The sequence below is a fragment of the Danio aesculapii genome, chromosome 22, assembly GCF_903798145.1.
Source record: "Danio aesculapii chromosome 22, fDanAes4.1, whole genome shotgun sequence".
NCBI lineage: Eukaryota > Metazoa > Chordata > Actinopteri > Cypriniformes > Danionidae > Danio > Danio aesculapii.
Genome location: NC_079456.1, coordinates 548,851 through 566,350, shown reverse-complemented (window position 1 = coordinate 566,350; position 17,500 = coordinate 548,851). Strand labels below are relative to the sequence as shown.

The following is a 17,500-nucleotide window of genomic DNA, read 5'->3' as shown; positions in this document are numbered from 1 at the left end:
GGTTGCTAAGGTGATCCTTATGGTTGCTATGTGACTGCTGAAGTGATATTTTTACCCATTGACGGAATATTTTCTGTGGTTGCTAAGGTGATCTTGATGGTTGCTATGTGAGAGCTCAAGTGATGTTTTCACCCACTGATGGAATATGCTCTGTGGTCGCTAAGGTGATCTGGATGGTTGCTAAGGTGATCTGGATGGTTGCTATGTGACAGCTGAAGTGATGTTTTCACCCATTGATGGAATATTCTCTGTGGTTGCTAAGGTGATCTGGATGGTTGCTATGAGACAGCTGAAGTGATGTTCACCCATTGTCAGAATATTCTCTGTAGTAGTTGCTGTGTGGTTGCTAAGGCGTTCAGTGTGGTTGCTGTTGATGTGACTGTTGTCAGAATGGTAGCGTTGTGTTCCTCTGTGATCTTCAGGTGTGGTTAGTTAAACACTAGTAAACTGTGTGTGTGTGTGTGTGTGTGCGTGCGTGTGTGTGTGTGTGTGTGTGTGTGTGTGTGTGTAGTTGTTGAGCATGTGCTGCTGCTCCTGCTGATCTTCACAGGTATCCGTCGCACATTTATAAAGTTAAAGTAGGTCAGCGAGCAGCAGCAGGAGCGAGAGGCGCATCTGAACACCAGCCAGAATAGACACAATCAAACAAACAGTCCCACACCGCAGCACACAGATGGAAATAACATGACAGAGTTATTATTAACTGCAGACACAAGCTGACAAACACACAACATCACTCAAACAGCAGGAGCACCTCGTCTGCATCCTAACACCAGCACACGTACAAAACAAAACCTGAAATGTTAATGTTCCCGCTCCTTAACTAGTCCCATTCACCAGAATACAGAACATCCCATAGTGTGAGGAATAACAAAAGAAGCTATTATTAGACACTGATGCTTCAATAACTTTAGCATATCCATGAATAATCTTTGCATATGAAAACAATCCCGACATGCATAGTAAAGCCGGAGCTCCAGAGCGTGTGTATCTGTGTGATGCTGCATTTGTGGATGTTGCTGTGGTTTTGCCGTGGGGTTTAGTGCTGTTGACCTGGTTTACTGAGGAGAATAATCACATCTCCAGAGACACACACACACACACACACCCTTCACTTCTCCTTCAGCTTCACCCCAACATCCTCCCTTATCTCTGACATACAATAATGGGGTCATTTTATTCACATCATCATCATCTTCCCTCGGCTCCTTGCATCAAAAACTGAGTCTATCATGGTGGCTTTACACTCTCTCAGAGCTGAGTGGAGAATTTCTCATAATCAGCTACCATTCACCAGACAAAATGAGCAGTCGGTAATAGGGATGTAGCGATTCACCGTGAGCCGGTTGATCATCTTTTCAAATATGTGAAATCGGTAGAAATGTTGAATGAGTATAATCGTGTATCGTGAGATTAGTATCGTATCGTATCGTGAGTCAGGGTAATCGTCACATCCCTAGTCAGTAATATAATCTGTAGGGTTACACATATATGGTAACGTAATTGGATTACATTTAGATTACTTTTGCGCTAACCCGTATTTGACGTCATGTATACTGAAGCAGGATAATCCTGTGCTATCTCCACGGGTGATTTTAAAACATTTACTTTAAGCACATTTATACAATATCAAAATCTCAATATTGAAAAGCATGAACTCAATATCAGTGCCACGTCAAACATTTCATCTGGAAAACACAGACCATCAATGAAAAACATCTGACTATAAAACAATAAAAAAGCCGCAGGTAGACTGCAGAGTACACATGTTTAAAAAACAGAAGAATCAACAAGGTTACTGCTATTGTGATGATAATATGAAATGACGCAAGCAATGAAAAAGGAACCGTAATCTTATTGCGAGTATTTTAAAACAGTAGTTTCCAAAGTGGAGGTCAGGACAACGAGAGGGATCGCTTGGTGATGTCCAAAAATTATTCATTCGTTCATTTTTCTTCGGTTTAGTCCTTCATCAGGGGTCACCACAGTGGAATGAACCTGCAACTATTCCAGGATATGTTTTACACAGCGGTTTCCCTTCCAGCAGCAACCCAGTACTGGGAAACACCCATACACACTCATTCATACACACACACTCATATACTATGGCCAATTTAGTTGATCAGTTCCCCTATAGCGCATGTGTTTGGACTGTGGGGGAAACCGGAGCACCTGGAGGAAACCCACACCAACACGGGGAGAACATGCAAACTCCACACAGAAACACTAACTGACCCAGCCGAGACTCAAACCAGTGACCTTCTTGCTGTGAGGCTACAGTGCTAACCACTGAGCCACTATGCCATCCTTATTAGCTATTAATAACTATAATTTTTACTAATGTCTCATTAAAATGTCGACAATTTCACAAAACAGATCCGTGATCAGGTAAAAACTGTGAAACCTGTTCAGTGATTCTCCACTAGAGGGCGATGATTCATGTGGATTATTACACTACTGGATCTTATGGTATTATGGTATTACAGATCTCCCCCCATTGGAGAAACATTTCGCAACAGTAATTACGTAACGAAGTGTCGCTTACTAAAATCATGTGACCTCGGCAATTTGATAAACGCTCCTGAACAGATTCGAAACTTAATTTCTTAAAGGTTTTGAAAGCACACGATTAGTAACTCTCTGTTTCACGCCGCTGCGCCTTTAAGACCTCTATATGTAAATCAGCCCTGCTAATGTTCTGATCAGCCAGAATAAATGTGCATGATTGCGTAATTGACGCCATTTGGGTGTTTTCGGGAGAGTTTTGAGTCGTGGAAACTTCAGAAAACGTTTTAGAAAAGGCGCCAAGCAACCCGAGTGAAAGGCCTTCATCAGTCCTGAGGGTGCCCCCCCACCCCACACACACACACACACACACACACGCTGAACACATTACTGACAGAGCATTCATCAGCACACAAGCGTGAGAGAAAGAGCCAAAGAAAGAGGCGACAGTGGAGCGTCCGGACAGCGCATTAGTTTCCCGCCGCAGACTGACGGATCAACACCTCCGACATCAGTGTATTTGCGCTAAATAAAGTCTGGAGACGAGCAGATAAAAGCGCAGAGACAGTGGACAAACATGAAGAAGAAGGAGCTTCATTAAGGCCCACAATTTATTCAGCGCTAAACACAAATAACTGAGCGGCGCTTTACTGATAATGAAGATCCAGACTTCCAGCCAATCAAGGGTATTTCAGTAAACCAAAACTATTAGTCAAATAAACTACTTCATTAACTGAAATAAAATTATAAAGCCACAATAAAACCAACCGACGCTAACAACAATCACTGAAGAACTAACTATAATTAGCAAAAATCCTTTTCTGAGTTAATAAGCACTCATTCTGTAGCGGAAAATCTGACCTTTAGAGAAACGCCAGTAGATGGCGCCAAACACATCAGTCAAGGACAGGATTATTAACTCATTCATTTTCCTTCAGCTTAGTCATTATTCCAGGGGTCGCCACAACGGAATGAACCGCCAACTATTCCAGCATATGTTATACACAGCGCATGCCCTTTCAGCTGCCACCCAGCACTGGGAAACACCCATACACACTCATTCACACACACACTTATACACTATTGCCAGTTTAGCTGATCAGTTCCCCTATAGCGCATGTGTTTGGACTGTGGGGGAAACCGGAGCACCTGGAGGAAACCCACGCCAACACGGGGAGAACAACTGACCCAGCCGGGACTCGAACCAGCGACCTTCTTGCTGTGAGGCCACAGTGCTAACCACTGAGCCACCGTGCCGCATTTTGCTATGTTTTGAATTTTGCTAGCATGTATTATCATTATCATGTTTTATCATCTTGCCAACATGAATTAGCTTCTTGTTAACTTCTTTCTGACATGCTTAACATTTTGCTTACATGATTTAACATGTTTATAGCATGTTTTACATGACTTTTTGCACAAATTAGCATGTTGCTAACAAGAATTAGCTTATTGGTAACATGAATCAATATGTTGCTAGCATGTTTCTAGAATGTGTTGCATTTTGCTAGCATGTATTACTATTTTCATATTTTATCATGTTGCTAACTCGAATTAGCTTGTTGTTAACCTGTTAGAACATTTTACATTTTGCTAGCATGTTTTAACATTTTGAATTTGTTGCATGATGATTTTAATTACGCACAAGCTGGCAGAACTATCATACTGAAAATTAAGATTAATAACGGTAGGTTCAATTGACATTTTGCTAGCATATTACTGACATTAGTGTTAATTAATATATACAAAAATTAAATTTTTTTTTAGCATATTGAACATTATTAGCAAAATTAACATGTTGCTAATATGGTAAGTCTGTCAGAAACCATGGATGCATTAATGTTATGGCATGTTTTACCACGTCTAACATGTTGCTAACATAAATTAGCTCATTGATAACATGAATCAACATGTTGCCAGCATGTTTCAAGAATGTTTTGCATTTTGCTAGCATGTATTACCATCTTGGTGTTTTATCATGTTGCTTACATGACTTACCTTGTTGTTAACGTGTTTCTGACATGCTTAACATTTTGCTTATGTTATTCAACATGTTGCTAGCATGTTTATAGCATGTTTTACATGACTTTTTACATGAATTAGCACGTTGATAACATGAATCATAACAGCTCATTGTTTACATGATTCAACATGTTGCTATCATGTTTATATCCTGTTTTAGATTAATATTTACAAATTAGCATGTTGATAACATGAATTAGCTCATTGGTAACATGAATCAACATGTTGCTAGCATGTTTCAAGTATGTTTTTATTTTGCTAGCATGTATGACCATTTATCATGTTTTATCATCTTGTTAACATAAATTAGCTTGTTGCTAACTTATTTCTGACATGCTTAACATTTTGTTTACGTAACTCAACATGTTGTTATCATGTTTGTAAAATGTTTTACATTACTTTTTACACAAATTAGCATGTTGATAACATGAATTAGCTCATTACTAACAAATTTCAACATGTTGCTAGCATGTTTCAACAATAGTTTTACATTATGCAAGCAAGTATAACAATTTTCATGTTTTATCATCTTGCTAACATGAGTCAGCTTGTTGTTAACTTGTTTATGACATGCTTAACATTTTGTTTACATCAGTCAACATGTTGCTAGCATGTTTATAGCATGTCTTACATGACTTTTTACATGAATTAGCATGTTGATAACATTAATTAGCTCATTACTAACATGAATCAACATTTTGCTAGCATGTTTATAGCATATTTTACATTTTGCTAGCATCTTTATAGCATATTTTACATTTTGCTAGCATGTTTTAGCACTTTCTAGTTTTATCATGTTTTATTAAGTCGTTCCTGACATGCTTAACACTTTGCTTACATGATTAAACATGTTACTAGCATGTTTAAGATGAAGTAGCATGTTGATAACATGAATTAGCTCATTGGTAACGTGAATCAACATGTTGCTAGCATGTTTAGAGTGTTATCAGGTTAGCGTGTGAACAGATACTCACGACAGCGAGAGTGTGAAGTGGAAGCGCTGCCGGAGCCCCTTGAAGGTGATGAAGGTCTGCGGAGGGAAGTTTCTGGAGCTCAGCAGGCAGAAGGGCTTCTCGAAGCCCCCGGATGGACACTCACACCTGAAGCCGCCCACCAGCAGATTCAGACATGTCCCGCCGTTCTTACACACACCTTCAGCACAGCGGCCCGAGCGCGAGGAGATCTCACACCGCTCACCTGAACACACACACACACATACACACACAGAAGATCATTACAAACACACAGACAGAATATCAGTACACACACACACTAACACACAATGACACACAAACGCACACATTTATACAGACACACCCTTAAACACACACACAACATTAAGATACTTCAACAAACAAGTAAACAACCGAGTTCACACAAGAGTTGCGTTTACAAATGGAGGTTAAAATGCAAAGGCGCTTAGTGAAGATGGAGGAAGATGAGCACAAGGAAGTGTGTGTGTGTGTGTGTGTGTTTGTTTATGTATGTGTGTGTGTTTATGTATGTGTGTGTGTGTGTAAAGACAAAGCCAACACTGTTCAATACACAAAAGCTGATTGGTCACACTCATCATAACGGAAACATTTGTGTGTGTGCCAGTCGCTCATCCTCGCACTCACACACACACACACACACACACACACACACACACACACACACACACTTTCAGGGTCTGTGATGAAATATTGATGCGGTGTGTGTTGGATTCTCTCCTCGCTCTGAGAAGGTCTTTGATGGGAAACGAGGTCACAGCTTTAAAATCCAGCTCCACATCAAAGAGCTCATCCATATTCATACTCGTGAAGTTTAACCCAACGCTCCTAACCAGCCCACCACCGCCAGTTCAGGGTCAGCTACGCTTTACATCCATTACCCAGCCACTCATGACCCATGATCCTCCTGCGTTTACAGACTGGGGCTCCAGAAAACAGTCTACTACTACAGACGCGCTACTCTTCAGCTACTACTCCACTGACCTACTATTTATTCATATGGATTTCGAAACGCATCTCCTTCAAGAGCGTTCAAGCTACATCCACCAAACTCGCCACAGAGCTTCGGGATGAGCTGGAGTTTTAGGCTATGTCTTTTCTTGCGTATTGGATTTACGGTTTTTGCAATACGAATGCTCAAATATTACACTTTCATCGAGGGGGTGAAAACTTTTGCATGTTAAAATCTGTAGTGTTTCAGCTCCATCCAGCAGTTCAAACCATGGAGAGCTTCATCTGTCGTGCTGTATATCACTAGAAAAGTCTAGCAACTAGCTTAGAACATGCTAACGACAAAATTATTCATATAGCGAAGCAAACCACAACAGTGATTCTTGGTGTTAAACTGGGTTTACCAACAATAAATGATTCGAATGATTAATGTTTGCTGTTGACGAAAAATTATTCACTGAAACAAATCAGTCTTGAGTTAGTAAGAGCAAACACATGCTGAGTCCATATTATTGAGTAACTGTATATTATAAAAGAACAAACTAGATTCACCATTGATCTGATGATTCAAAGAGTCATATTAGCTGTTCATTTAAAGTGATTCACTAAAGTTAAATGGATTTGCATGCATGAATTTAACTAGCCATTCAAAATGACTCACTCAAATAATACTTTGTAAACAATAAAATACCAAATCAGAGTATGTAACTGAATGATTCAAATGATTCATTTCAGCAGTTAAAGTGATTCACTTAGTTTAAATGGATAAAACTAGATTCACTGTTGAGCGATGATTCACATGAAGTAAGGCCCTATAAATGACTGAATTTCACTTAAATTATACTATGTGAATGATAAAATTAGAAATCAGCTTATGCAGCTGAATGATGATTATAATTTAAGCTATTAATTTAAAGTGATTCATTACAGTTAAATTAGTTCACATGAATCAGTTTAACTAGCCATTCAAAATGATTCACTCAAATAATACTGTGTAAATAAGAGAATTGGAAATCAGCTTGAGTCACAGTATTGTTCAGCTACTACTCCACTGACCTACTGTTTATTCATATTGATTTTGAAACGCATCTCCTTCAAGAGCGTTCAAGCTACATCCACCAAACTCGCCGCAGAGCTTCGGGATGAGCTGGAGTTTTAGGCTATGTCTTTTCTAGCTGATTGGATTTACGATTTTGAATCAATTAAGTCATTTTAGATAAAATGATTCACATGAATCAATTGATCTAGTCATTTAAATTTATTCACTCAAATAATACTATGTAAAAAATAAATAATTAGCTTATGTAAGTCAATGTAGATGTATGTATGTAAATAAATTTAAGTAAATGATCTGATGATTTAAAGGAGTCATTTTAGTTCAAATGATTCACGGAAATAATACCATGTGTATAATAAAATAACAACTCAGTTTACGTAACTGAATGATGATCTTACAATTAAAATGATTTGTTTTAGCTGTTCATTTAAAGTGATTCACTCAAGGGTAATTGATTCATATGAACTATACATTCAAAATGATTCACTGAAACAACACTATTTCACGTATTGAAATCGGCTTATGTAAAAATGATGATCTGATAATGATGACTCAACATTACCAACATTAACATTACGAGTCATTTTAGTTCAAATGATTCACACGAATCCATTTAACAAGCAATCCAAATCTAAAGTGATTCACTAAGGTTAAATGGATTCCCATGGATCCGTTGAACTGGATGGTCAAAACGATTCACTCAAATAATACTATGTATATAATAAAAATAGAAGTTAGCTTATTCAACTAAATGTTGAACTGATGATTAAAAGAGTCCTTTTAGTTTAAATGATTCACATGAATCAATTCAACAAGCCATTCAAAACGATTCGCTCATGCTATGCTATGTAAATTATAAAATCTGAAACCAGCTAACGTAAACGAATGATGCTCTGATGATTCAAATGAGTCATTTTAGAGATTCATTTCAAATGATTCACTCAAGTGAATCTTCTTGTATGAAATGTGTTATAACTGTCCCACACACTCACTGTTCACGACATGTACAGGAAAACACACATCAGAACTGTGATTGAACCATTGCTGAAGTTCATCACGTCAGTTCACATGCATTATTCACACACACACACACACACACACACGCGCACGCACGCACACACGCACACACACACACTCTCTCTCTCTCTCTCTCTCTCTCTCTCTCCAGCAGCACATGAATGATTCATCTTATCAAAATGAACAGATCTCAGGAGAGATGAGATGAGATGAGCCTTTCTGTCCAACACAAGCACGTTAAATAACACTCACACACACACACACACTCACACACACACACACACACACTCAGAGCAGAGCAGCTGGCAGGAGCAGCATACACACTCAGTTCCCAGCGCTTTAAATACTCCATTCCTGTAGAAACACACGCTGAGTTTGATTCCTGCAGCTCCCACACACCTGAACACCTACACCACACTCCACTGCCAACCAGCCCACCCACACACACACACACACACACACACACTTATACACGTTCACATACACAGAAATGCACACGCTCTCAGATACATTAACTCTCTCACACATACACAAACGCACACAAATGCGCGCACACACACACACACTCTCTCAGATACACACATACTCAAACACACACACACTCCCTCAGATAGACAAACTCACACACACATACTGACCCAGTCTCACGTATCATAACACATGATATATGAACTAATAAACAATAGCTTTTCATCTCCAGGTGGAGGAGAGTCCTTACTCCAGGTGGAGGAGGGTTCTGTTCACGAGTGAGGGAGGGATGGAGCGTGAGATTGACAGGCGGATCAGTGCAGCGGCAGCAGTAATGCGGTTGATGATTCTGTCTGTTGTGGTAAATAAGGAGCTGAGCCGAAAGGTAAAGCTCTCGATTTACTGGTCAATCTATGCTCATACTCTCACCTATGCTCATGAGCTTTGGGTCACGACTGTAAGGACAAGATCTCGGATACAAGCGGCCGAAGTGAGTTTCCTTCTCAGGGAGGCAGGACGCACCCTTATGGATAGGGTGAGGAGCTCTGACACCCGGGAGGAGCTCTGAGTAGAGCCGCTGCTCCTCCACATCCAGAGAAGTCAGCTGAGGTGGCTCGGGCATCTGTTTCTGATGCCTCCTGGATACCTAGGGAGGTGTTCCAGGCATGTCCCACCAGGAGGAGGCCTGGGGAAGACCCAGGACATGCTGGAGGGACTATGTCTCAAGGCGAAGATATTGAGATGAGAAGAGTCTGGTTATTTATAGTGAGTTAAGGATCGTCTGATAGGATATTTAATCATGAGCTAATGCTGGAACAGTGGTGAACAATCATAAGCACGTGATCCTCTCACATCTGTTTATAAATACACTTCACTTCATTTAGCAGTAGTGCTGATATATATATATCAGTGTACAATATAAACATTAATCATTAAATCTAGTTTTATATCGGCGTCTGTATTTAGACACCACACAGACACAGGCAAAAGAACTCATCTGAAATAGTTTGGCCACAGATAAAAGTTGTAATTGTTGGAAACTTTAATAAACATGTAGATAATGAAAAGAATGGAGGGAGGGCTCATCAAATATTTGTGAAGAATGAAAATACTGACACTGCAACCCAGTGTTGATGAAGGAACAGCCAGTATAGGTCATCTAAAGACTATTCGATAGTCTCCTTTCAGAAAGCATCTATTGATAATGTTGACTAATGGCTGCCGCTATAACCACATCTAATGCACATAGAGCATTAGATTTCCTCAAATGGTTTCAATTCACTTAATAAGATCATCACGTCTCGCATCAAACCATCTCTGATCATCTGACACACATCTCACATCACGTCAGATCATCTCTGGAACAGGTCGTCTCTCGTGTGCTGTGATTACACACAGATCTCAGAGCACAAACTCTTCAGCTCTCAGAAACACTGGAATATGTGTCAGGAATATAAAGCACGGTTCTTCATAATGTTCAGAGCAGCCGAGCAATCTAAACACACCTGCAGGGCCTCCACACACACACACACACACACACACACACCTAACAATCCAGACTGCTCATCAATGTTTAACTGCGCTTTCATTAGGAGCCGGCGATATGGCCATAAATATAAACGTTAATTGTGAAAATGATTTGAATGATGAAATAATTCAGAAGTATCCACTGAGAGGCCAACATGTTTAATATTATTTGATTAATTTTACAGAATAGAGGTCTTCAATCCTGCAGAGATTGGAAAGAAACTTTGCAGGACAGAGTTTCAGACATCCCAAGTCTCCCAGATATTCTGTGTCTCCCGCATATGCATATAGTGACCCCTTATTCCCGCAAATCAGTGATAATGTCCCAGAAATGGAGGTGTCAACAACTCCCAGCACCCCCACCCTTCAAATACGTCAACGCGCAACAACCCTTCTACACACACGTTGCGCGCCGCCCCTTCAAGTTTGTCACAGGCCACCTTCGCTCTACCAATACTTCACACAACCTCCAGCTGGTTCACCTCCCACAAATCATCGTCGCCGCCCCTGGAAATTACTGTGCCCAACTGGGGATGTCTGGAGTTGAAGACTTCTGAAACAGTGTTTTGATCACACATTGTAATGTTATTTCTGTTTCATTCATACTGGACACTAGAGGGCACCCTTGCGCATGAACTCCACATACAGATTACTGAAGCTATCAATGCTTCAATAGAAACAAAAAACATGTATTGTACCCAAACCTTTCCCCATAAACTAAATTAAATTACTTTAATATTAATTTGGTATTAATGAATTTTTACCACAGTATTGTAAAGCACAGGTCTTAAACTGGACTCCTGGAGGGCCGCAGCTCTGCACAGTTTTGCTCCAACCCTAATCAAACACAGCTGATCAACTAATCAAGCTGTTCAAGACTACTAGACACTATTAAGCAGCTGTGAGCAGGAGCTGGTTGGAGCTAAACTATGCAGAGCTGCGGCCCTCCAGGAATTGAGTTTGAGACCACTGATGTAAATGATCCCTAGTTTACTGAATCTGATGAATATTCAACATCCGAGTCTCCGCCCTCACCTGTGTAGTCCTGCATGCATCAGCAAGTGAAAATAGAAAGAAATATTGTTCCCAAAGCTTCCCCATAAACTAAATGACATTATAATTGTGTATCCTGATATGCCTGTGGTATTAATATATTTCACCAACATATTGCAAACGCTGTGATTTCGCCCTAGCTGTCCTGAATCTCATGAATATTCAACCAAGCCCATGGGTGTGCAAACGCATTAGCTATTTTCATTATCTATTGCACCAGATGTATAACTCTTTCAAATCCCTTTTGTTGCTGATTTTTAACGAATCTAGAGATTGACGCCCTCTGTCGAACAGAAACCTGGCTAAAACTAGACCATTACATGACATTAAAGGAGTCTAAACCTGAAGGATATCATTATCCATCAAAGGGTATCAAAGGTAAAGGTGGAGGCGCTGGCATAATATATAGCAATGTCTTCATACTCACTCAAAGACTGAACTTGAAGATTCCTAAAGATTACTCGAAATAAAATTACAATCACACACACATGCACAAAATAAATAAATGATTCTAAAAGGATAGTTACAGTGTCAATTATGCATACAGTACACGTTGGATCATTTAAATTCAGAAATAACCCATAAGACAACACGACAGACTTTTTTTTGAAACAAGGTTTATATATATATATTTATATATATATATTTTCTTTTTTTAATATATTTATACTGCTAGATTGAAAATGCTAAGACAACGCCCATCCCTAGCTCTTATGAATCTCCAGAACACTCAACCAAGCCCATGTGTGGCAAATGCATGTACTGTGAGGTGCAGAATGTGAAAATCAAACCTGCACTGAGCTAAACCTAGCAAAAACACACACACACTGCCTGCACAACTCAGACTTAAGAAAAGAATGAGCTGATTTCCACAATAACCGACTCCTTAACTGTGTAGTCCTGCAAGCACTGAACAGGGAAAATAGAAACACATACTGTTCCAAACCTTCCCCATAAACAAAATGAACCTTTTGTCACTGATATGCCTGTGGTATTAGTGAATTATTGGTCAATTAGAAATCACTTGTCTAGTGGTTAGTGCGTCGACACATAGCACGAGGCGACCCGAGTTTGAATCCAGGTTCGAGGTCCTTTGCCGATCCTTCCCCTATCTTTGCTCCCCACACTTTCCTGTGTGTACAATCTCCACTGTCCTATCCCAATAAAGGTGAAAACCACAAACAAATTATTATTAAAAAACTTAGATATCACTTATCCATAGCTCTACTGAATCTCAATTCTCAAGTCTTCACCTGAAGGATATCATTATGAACATGAGCCTTATCTTAAAGGTAAAGCTGGAGGCGTTGCTACGATATATAGCACTATCTTCAAAGTCACTGAAAGATCTGGATTTAAACACACTTCTTTGAGGCAGTGGTGCTGTATATCAGTGTACCATGTGTGATGATTAGTCGTCCCTAGCTCGGAGCCACAGAGAGAGACAGTTAGGACAACAGAAGTCCAAAATATTAGACCATTGAGTGATTCATGTAGACTCGAGTAGTTCCAGAAAGTGCTTTGCTGTTAATTCAAATTATGTCAGATCTTATTTTCAGAAACTTTGTACCTTTCAAAAGTGTAAAGCCAGCCATCTTCAGCAGTAGCTCAGCTATAAGGGCTAACTTCTGGGAACTATTGAGATGCTCCATAAGGCGCCATTGTAGTCAATGGAGTTGTCACAACGCTATCACTCTATGGCTCTGCCTAGTTGTACTGAATCTGATGAATATTCATCATGTGAGGCTCCGCCCTTACCTGTGTAGTCCTGCATGCAGTGGCAGGTGTATCCGCCCTCGTGGCTGCGGCAGACTCCGTGGGCTCCGCAGGGTCTGGAGTAGCACAGGTCGATCTCCGTCTCGCAGTAGTCTCCGGTGAAGCCGAGCGGACAGCGGCAGCGCAGGCCCGCGATCGGGTGTATGGGCCGGAACAAGATGGTGTCAGACGCCACGAAGGGCGCCAGGCTGTCGAACTTCAGCACGGACACACACTTCATGTAGTTCTCGCAGGGCTCGCGCAGACAGATGTTGTCATCGAACGGAAGCACCTCCTGCGAGGAGATCTGCGCCAGCAAACTGCGGTTCAGGTACAGCCGCTCCTGTAGCTCCTCTGAGCCAAAAAACTCCACCTCTGACCCCTGACTGACCCCGCGGCCCCGTGAGCCCTGACCAGGCAGCGCCACCGACAGGCTGACGTTCAGGATGCCGGCGCTCACGTCTGTGTCATCCTGAATGTTGAAGACCACCACATCCTCACGGGACGCCGACAGCACGCTGGCCACGCCCTCCAGGAACTGAGCCAATAGCAGCGAGAGGAAGCGCTCCTGAGACGCGTTGGCCAATCGCAGCGTGATGCTGTTGGAGAGCATCTCATCTGTGATGACGGTGACCTGCAGCAGACACTGAGCCGACACCGAGTGCACGCCATCTGCAGACCACAGAACACATGCAGATGCATGAACAGAAGGAAAACAGACATCAGATATAAGCATAAGCAGTTCAAGAATTATTCACCCTCCTGTGATTTATTTCTTCTTCTTCAAATATTTCCCAGATGATGTTGAACAGATTCAGGAATTTCTCTCAGTATTTCCTCTAATATTTGTTCTTCTGGAGAAAGTCTTATTTGTTTTATTTCAGCTAGAATAAAAGCAGTTTTTAATAGTTTTAAAGTCATTTTAAGGTCAATATTATTAGCCCCCTTCAGCAATATTAGTGTTGGATTGTCTCCAGAATAAACCACTGTTATACAATGACTTGCCTAATTACCCTAACTTTACCCTAATTACCCTAGTAAAGCCTTTAAATGTCACTTTAAGCTGAATACTAGTGTCTTGAAGAATATCTAGTCTAATCCCAGATAGCATACGAATGTGGGCCACTTTAGGCAGTTATGCCTAATTTGCCTATGTTCAAATGTAATCTGAATGTGAGCCTATTGTGGCCCATGTGGAAAATGATCAATTTGGCCCAAATGATGGAGAACAAATGTGGGCCACACTTAGCAAAAATGTGGCATAGTCATTTTATAGGTAATCTGGGTCTAAACCCAAAGTGGCTCACACGTGTAAGTGCAAATGTGGCCCAGTTATCTTAAAACATATGTGGGCCACTTTTGACAAATATTTGGCATAGTAAGCTCTGGCTAGTGCGGCTGTGGCCCAGAGAAGATATGGCAAATGTGGTCCATTTATATTAAAACATATGTGGGCCAGCTTTGGCAAATATTCGGTACAGTAAGCTCTGGCTAATGTGGAATTGAGCATATAGTGGCCAAGAGAAGATAGGGCAAATGTGACCCATTTATCTTAAAACATATGTGGGCCACTTTTGGCAAATATTTGGCACAGTTAGCTCTGGCTAATGTGGCTGTGAGCCTGAAGCGGCCAAGAGAAGATTTGGCAAATGTGGCCCAGTTATCTTAAAACATATGTGGGCCACATAGACTAAAGTCTACCATCATGGAGAAACGTGCTTGCTTTAGTTGGGCTCACAGGCCTGAACCTCTTAATATACATTTTCTTAACCCTAACCCTAAATTTTCAACCTGTGATGAACTAATATAATTCACTGATGTTCACCAATGTTTAATCCATTATTAAAGGTAACGTAATAACATGCTTGCACATGCCACAGAATTATGAAGGTTTATAAGCTAAAACAATTCTATGGTTCAACTTCTGCTCACAGAGACATCAATAATCAGCGTATAAACCTCAATAACAGTGACAATTAACAACATGAACAAACATCACAAACAGGAGACTAAAGGTGACGAAATCAACAAAGTCAACACAAACAGCAGATAATCACCAGCAAATAATGAAAACTGGAGCATCATTAAGCTGTAGAATATATTCATACTGCAGTGCATGCTGGGAGTTTTGTACTTTGCCACACCCAGCAAGTGTAAGGTGTAGGCCAGATCTGGGCCAGAATAAAAGCAAACTGTGGCCCAGAATAGGGTCACTTCTGGCTCATTTGGTTGAATACTGGCTGATGTGAGATATTGCTATGGTTCAATTGTGGCCCAGATCTGGCAAACAGGAGCGGACCGCCCAAGTGCCATCATTCCATTGCAAGTCTCTGGTGTGGGCCGGATTTGAGCTACATGAATTTTACTAGCTGGGATATTATGTGCTATCATCATGGCAAAGATATAAGAAATCAGTTATTAGTAATGAGTTATTGGGGGGGTCATGTGATGCTTTTGACCAAGGTGGCACGTTTTCACTGAACTGCCACAAGCATCGTGCTATTTTCATTATTTTCGCTTTGATCTATGTGGTTATTTCATTTTATTCTTCAGTACTCGACTCCTAAACATGTCAGGAACAGCTCCCGCTTACTCTCAACAAGAAACCAATGTTAGACGAGGCCGCACGACAACAAAAGGCCAAACGACTTTTAATCAAGGTTTCACCAGCATGGCCCACGCCACACTTGGAGCTAGGCTTTATTGTAGACATGTAGGGATGAAGGGGGTGGTAAAAGAACAGTGGGATGAAGGGGAAGGGAGGTAATAGGATAAACAGTGAACAGGTAGGCAGGTTGATCAGGCGTCCTATGATGCTCAGAGACTAAGAGTGGGGGTACCGTCTCTATGATATTGTGTAGAATGATTGGACCCCCCGATTCAACCTAGGAGTGAAGAGAGGGTTATAGGATTGTGAATGGTAAGTGAGGAAGTAAGGGAAGAGAGGGTGGGTTCGAACGATTGAGAACAGTGCTAGAGGGCTGGTCTGCCTTAAATAACTTTTAAGGAAGTAGGTGATTGGTTAAGGAGACAAAGTGAGGCGTGGTTCTGCCGTCGAAGCTTTGTTAACACTTTAACTCCATAATGAAAATGGAGGCTCCGCGGCAGAACAGTCCAGCCTAGCGCAAGTTATTACTGACAATTTAAGTGCCTTACTGGATGAGAAAATCTCTTGCTTTGAGTCGACCCGTGTAGAGGACAATACGAAACGGACTACGGAAGCAGAGAGTCGTGTTTCCCAGACTGAGGACAACATGGCCGAACTTCAAAGCAAGATTGAGGCACTGGAAAAAACTGTACAGTCCCTCTCGGAGAAGGTAGAAGATGTCGAAAATCGCAGCAGATGAGACAACATAGGTTTGAAAGAAGGCGTGGAGGTCCGCAGACCAGTTCTAGAGCTGGCTGCCTGAGTTGCTGGGTATTGAAACTAAACACGGCACTGTCAAAATGGATCAGGCTCATAGAACTCTTGGTCCGCTCAAGAACAACCGCACACGCCCTGTGCTGATCAAGCTACACAACTACTCAGACAAGGCCAAAATACTAGCAGCTGCTAAAAGAAATAAATGAGTTATTAGAACGTTATGATTAGAAATCAGGGGCCTCGTGTACAGACTCGCGTTGAGTTCATAGTAAAACATTACGACAAGACAAAGCTGTAAATGTGTGTACACAGTAAAAAATTCAGTATGAAACACTGCGTATGTGGAATCTCACGCAGATTCTCTTTGTACATCTGAATTAACGTGAATCTGAGCGAACGTGCACGAGCGCAAAACCCCTCCCCGACTCCTCCCCCTAATAAACATGCTAATGACTCCACTTTGGCAAAACCAAATGAAAAAGCAACGGCAAAAGCAAGAAAATAGAGAAACTTGACCTCGGAGGTAGACCGGAGATAAACGGTGTTATTTGCAAGTTTGTCCTCTAGAATTAATAACAAAAGAAAACAATAGAGCGGGAGAGTTTAGCTGACGCGGGTAACACAGTGGGGTCTGAACATCACAATCAGGAATCATTAATAAGTGTGTGTTGTGTTCAGCGCATGTGAGCGTCACATATTATCTGCACATTTATTGAATGGAAATGTTTCTGATTCACGTTTGCAGATTCGTCTTCAGATGGCGTCTGTATAGCAGTGTGTGTGCAGTCG

General features: G+C 41.1%; 1 protein-coding gene across 1 annotated transcript in view; it reads right to left on the bottom strand.

Moving 5' to 3' along the window:
• The window catches only part of celsr2 (cadherin, EGF LAG seven-pass G-type receptor 2), a 61,531-nt gene that overhangs the window by 29,980 nt on the left and 14,051 nt on the right, over positions 1–17,500 (bottom strand). Inside the window, 2 exon segments of the mRNA XM_056448181.1 lie at positions 5,502–5,724; positions 13,351–14,019. Of these exon segments, the coding sequence (XP_056304156.1) occupies positions 5,502–5,724; positions 13,351–14,019 (892 nt within the window).